Genomic DNA, 4,732 nt, shown 5'->3' on the forward strand with positions numbered 1-4,732 from the left:
GATGTGTGTGTCTGCGTGGGGCTCCTTGTGTGTGTGTGTGTGAGGGTCCCCTTGTGTGTGTGTGTGAGGGGCCCCTTGTGTGTGTGTAGCTCCATGCGTGGGGCCGGTGCAGCGCCCGCCGTGTCTCAGCCTGTCCTCCTGTTCCCCAAGATCTGTGTGGCCCCAGCGAGGACAAGCAGAAGCCCAGTGCCCCGGGGGAGGTGCTGTGTTACAGCGACCAGAACGACAACCTGGAGATGAAGCCCCATTCCTACCTGGAAGCCATCTGCAGCGGGCTGGAGGAGCCGGCGGGGGGCGGCTGGGGCGCCGAGGGGGAGCAGCTCTGTCCCTACGCGGCCGCCGGCGCCTGCCACTTCGGGGAGCGCTGCCTCTACCTCCACGGGGAGCTGTGTGAGATCTGCGGGCTGCAGGTGCTCCACCCCTTCGACCCCGAGCAGAGGAAGGCCCACGAGATGGTGAGGTTGACAGGAAACCCGGGGGAGATCTGCTTTGCTCAGGGCAGGGCTGGGACTGTTCCCTCTAAAATCCCCGGGATGCGCTGAGTGGAAGAACCCATTCCCAAGAGCTCTTGTTTTGTTGTGGATCAGCTATAAAATGATTCTCAGAGTGGTCTGTTCTAGCATCTGGGTGGTGATGATGCAGGTAGCCTTTTCCAGGAGCTTCTTCCTATTTCATCCTGACTGGAAATTTGCCTGCAGCCTTCTCCCAGGACACCCCAAAACTGTACCAGGAGAATGTCTCTTGTAGCTTAGCTGGTGTCTCGTGGTGTGTTAAGCACAGCAGGGAGGGGAGCTGTGGGCTGCTGGGGCCTTCTGAGGGCTCACCCTGCCCAGCTGCTGAGTCGTCTCCTCTTGGCTGTGGCTGATTTCAGGGCAGGGTCAAGCAGAGACAGGCTGAAGGGAGGACAAAGGTTTTGGAGCTGAACTTGAGGTAGGATGGCTGGAGGGACCGGATGAGGAATTGGCTGCGTAAAGCTGGGCTCAAGGGGCTGCTCTTTGCCTGGCTACCAGGTTTAGGTCAGGGCTGGTCAGTGCAGGACTTCTCAAGGCTGAGGAGGAGAAAGACCAGCAGCCTTTGTGGTCAGTGAATCATGAGTTTCTCTAGAGTGGAGTAGAATCCAAGGGGTTAAAACCCTCAGGTTTAGTGCAGGCAGGGAGCTGCTGGATACCTGGTGTCCTGTCACTGCTAAGCTCTGAAAGCAGGAGGAGGAGCTGCATGAGTCAGAGTGCTGCTACCAAGGTGGAATTATTTTGCATCTTTTTCATTATTATTGTAATTTAAAGTCTTAAATTTCTTTTCCCATGTCAAGTCCTGAGAACTTTGAAAAGCAAGAGGTAAAACTGTGCAGGTGTAACCACCAGCTGCTTGTAGTGCTGTGAGAGTGTGAGCTGGTTGTGGAAGGTCATGCTGGGGTGCTGTTGGTGAGAAGGGGTGCAGGAACCCCTGTCACACCAGACTAGGTCCTTAGCTGGGGCACAGCTTAGTCTCCAGTGAGTGGCTGTGGCCTTACTGTGAAGCAGAGTAACATCCTGAGTGTGGCACCTGTTCTGGACCCTGAATTAGGTAGTTTAGGGGCATTTGAAGCATCTTGTGCAGTAGCTTTTTTGAGACAGACAGCTGGAAAGGGCAAAATGAGGAGTGCTCAGGCAGCCTTATGTCTGATACTCCTGAAGCTGATGAGAACACTCAAGGGCTGAACTATGTGATTGAATTCAATGTTCTCAAAACTAAATCCTGACAGTGAGGGGTAGGAATGATGCTCTCAATCAGTGCACCTTGTTTCCCCTGCAACAGCCCTTTCACAGCCACCTTTGCTTGACAAGGCTCAAGCTGACATGTGGCCTGCAATCACCAGTGGTGTCTCTCCCTGACAGATGTGCATGGCCACCTTTGAGCACGACATGGAGAAGGCCTTTGCCTTCCAGGCAAGTCAGGACAAAGTGTGCAGCATCTGCATGGAAGTGGTGTATGAGAAGCCCTCGGCCTCTGAGAGGAGGTTTGGGATCCTCTCCAACTGCAACCACACCTACTGCTTGTCGTGCATCCGGCAGTGGAGATGTGCCAAGCAGTTTGAGAACCCCATCATCAAGTAAGTGGGTGTGACCCAGGGTCTGCTCCCCGGGGCCTCTGTTGGTGAGGGGGGCTCTCTGCTGTGCTTTGACTTGACACAGAAACCAAACTGGTAGTGGGGGATTTTAACACAGCCTTTGATACCAGCTGAACTCAGAAAATCCTGGTCCCAGTGCTGGCAAATCCCAGGACGTTGGAGTGTGGCTCTGAGAACCACCTTCAAGACCTGTAGGACACCAGGGGTACCCTTTGGTGGTAGCATTCACTGACTGCTGCTGGATGGGAGGGGCTTGGCTCTGTGTAACTCGACCCCTCCTGCCGTGCTGAGGGTGGGACAAGGTGCACAGATGTGGACTCTGAGCCCTCTGAGCCTGTGTTGGAGCCCCTGACTCCTTGTCTGTGCATGTGCTTAGTTACTGGATTTTTCTCTAGGCTCAAGCTCAGTGTCCCACTCATCACACATTGATCGGTGTCTGAGTAAATGCCTTCCCCTTCTAGCTCTAAGAAACATTCTACTCCTCAGATGAGAGAATTTAAAACATCCAATTAGGGCAATTTCCTTTTTTGAGCATCTCTCTGAAAACTCTCAAGTGACGAGCATGCTGAGGGAAAGGTGGGGAAATATTTTCAGTCTTCTGCCAAAACAGACTTTTCTGCACAACTTCCATTATAAATTTCATTAAACTGAACATCAGCTCCTGAGGACACAACCTCCAGCTCCTGTTGGGCAGGTACTGAGATGTTCTGCCTGCAGCAGGGACTGTGAGAGGGATTTTTTCAGAAACAGTGTCCTGGAATTTGTTTGGGATTCAATGCTAACAGAAATCCTTCCAACATGGTTTTATTTTACATTTCTCCCTAATAGTGAACACACAGAGTTGGAGTAAAGGAGGGACTTGGCTCAGTTCTAAAAGCTCTGCCTGCTGGGAGACAAGGTGTTCAGTGGGTAATAAAGGCTTGTTGAGATGCCTGAACCTGCATATTTGATTCTTGATCTTAGCTCCTCATGTAGAAATCAGCCTCCTAAAACCACCAAGTGAACAATTCCCTCCTGCTGGCAGAAGCCAAGTCACATTTCAGAGGGCTTGGAGACCTTCCTTTGTCTTCTTTCAAGCCATTTGGCTTTCTGCTGCAGGGCTCACAGAAGAGTTAGGGTTTCTTTCTGCCCGTTGGGAATAGCAGCTGTTTCCTGCTGTGTCTTGAGGACAATCCTGTGGCTTTTGTTCAAGTCTGGAAACCAACACAGCATCACACAGGGCCCTGACTGTGCTTGCTTGGGTTATTGAATTGAAACTAGTAACCAATGTGGTGTGAGGAGGGGGGTGCTGCTTCCCAGTGACAAACTGTTCCCAGGGGACACTGCTGTTTCTGGCAGAGGGTCACTGTTGTGTCTCCACCCATGCAGGTCTTGCCCACAGTGCCGTGTGATCTCCGAGTTTGTCATTCCCAGCGCCTACTGGGTAGAGGAGCAGGAGAAGAAGAACGAACTGATTGAAGCGTTTAAGCAGGGGGTGGGGTAAGTTCGATGACCACAGACACTGTTCCCCTCCTCCTGGAGACAGACACACAGCCCCAGGCAGGGGGAGTGCCTTCGTTTTCAAACAACCTGTTCTAGAGAGAACTCTTAACCCCTGTTAATGCTTTTATTTAACTCCCTGACTGTCAGGAAAGGGTTTGTGCTCTGAAACACTGAAACTCTTTCAGTTAATTTACCAAAATTGGCTTTGTGCCTTCTCTATGGATCCGTTCAACAGAACTGCCTAAAAGGTTGTGGGTTACTGAGGAAAGCAAACAGGGAAGGAAGATCTGATGGTTGCTTGACAAGTGGGGCTGTATTAATATAGTCCTCATATTTTGATTCACAGAGTCTTTGACTTGAGGGTAGGAAGTTGCCCCCAGAAACCTGTGCTAAGTGCAGTGTGTGATGGCCAGGTTCTCAGGGAGGTGAGCTTTGGAACAGAGGTGCTGGGCAGGGCTGGAAGTGGGGTTGGGTCTTGTCAGCCTGGTGTATGAAAGAGAAGAAAAACACATTGTCTTGTAGGTAGAATTTCTGTACCAAGGAGTATAATGTATAATGGGTCTCTTGGCAGCCAGGGTAACTTGAGGATTTAGTCTTGCATGGAATGAAATAATGCTAATAAAGGGGAAGTTAATGTAAGAGCAGGGGTCATGCCAGCTCAGATCCATTCTGATTTGTATGCCAGGGTGGGGTGGAGAAAAAGTCCAACCTAGACGGGTGGAAGTCACAGACCCCTCGTGTTCCAGACCAAGGCAAATTCATTCTGCTTTTAGTGCACTGCCTGGTTGGGTGTTTGTTATTTTTTGTTATTGTTGAGCTTTCTTCCTAATTTAATTGCTATTTGACAGACTGTATCTATGCCTGAGGAACTAGGGCATATTAAGTTTGCAAGTCCATTTTCTCTGCAGTTTTCCTCTTGGTTTCATTGTAGAACAACCCACCAACCCCTCCCCACAACCTCTGCAAGGAACATCTTTATAGAAATCTACTACACCAGCTTGGTTAACAACAAAGCTGATGGAAACTTAAATTCAAAGTATTGTCATCAACTTCCAAAGGACCTGACAAGAGAAACTGGTTCATAATAGATGTAGTGGTAGAAAATACATGGGAGGAATGCTAGGAACATACTAATGGGTTTGT

General features: G+C 50.3%; 1 protein-coding gene across 1 annotated transcript in view; it reads left to right on the top strand.

Moving 5' to 3' along the window:
- The window catches only part of MKRN2 (makorin ring finger protein 2), a 14,589-nt gene that overhangs the window by 8,435 nt on the left and 1,422 nt on the right, over positions 1-4,732 (top strand). The window contains 3 exon segments of the mRNA XM_010008856.1: positions 151-455; positions 1,875-2,089; positions 3,476-3,586. Of these exon segments, the coding sequence (XP_010007158.1) occupies positions 151-455; positions 1,875-2,089; positions 3,476-3,586 (631 nt within the window).

Source organism: Chaetura pelagica, unplaced genomic scaffold (assembly GCF_000747805.2).
Source record: "Chaetura pelagica isolate M959 unplaced genomic scaffold, ChaPel_1.0 scaffold52, whole genome shotgun sequence".
NCBI classification, from domain to species: Eukaryota; Metazoa; Chordata; class Aves; order Apodiformes; family Apodidae; genus Chaetura; species Chaetura pelagica.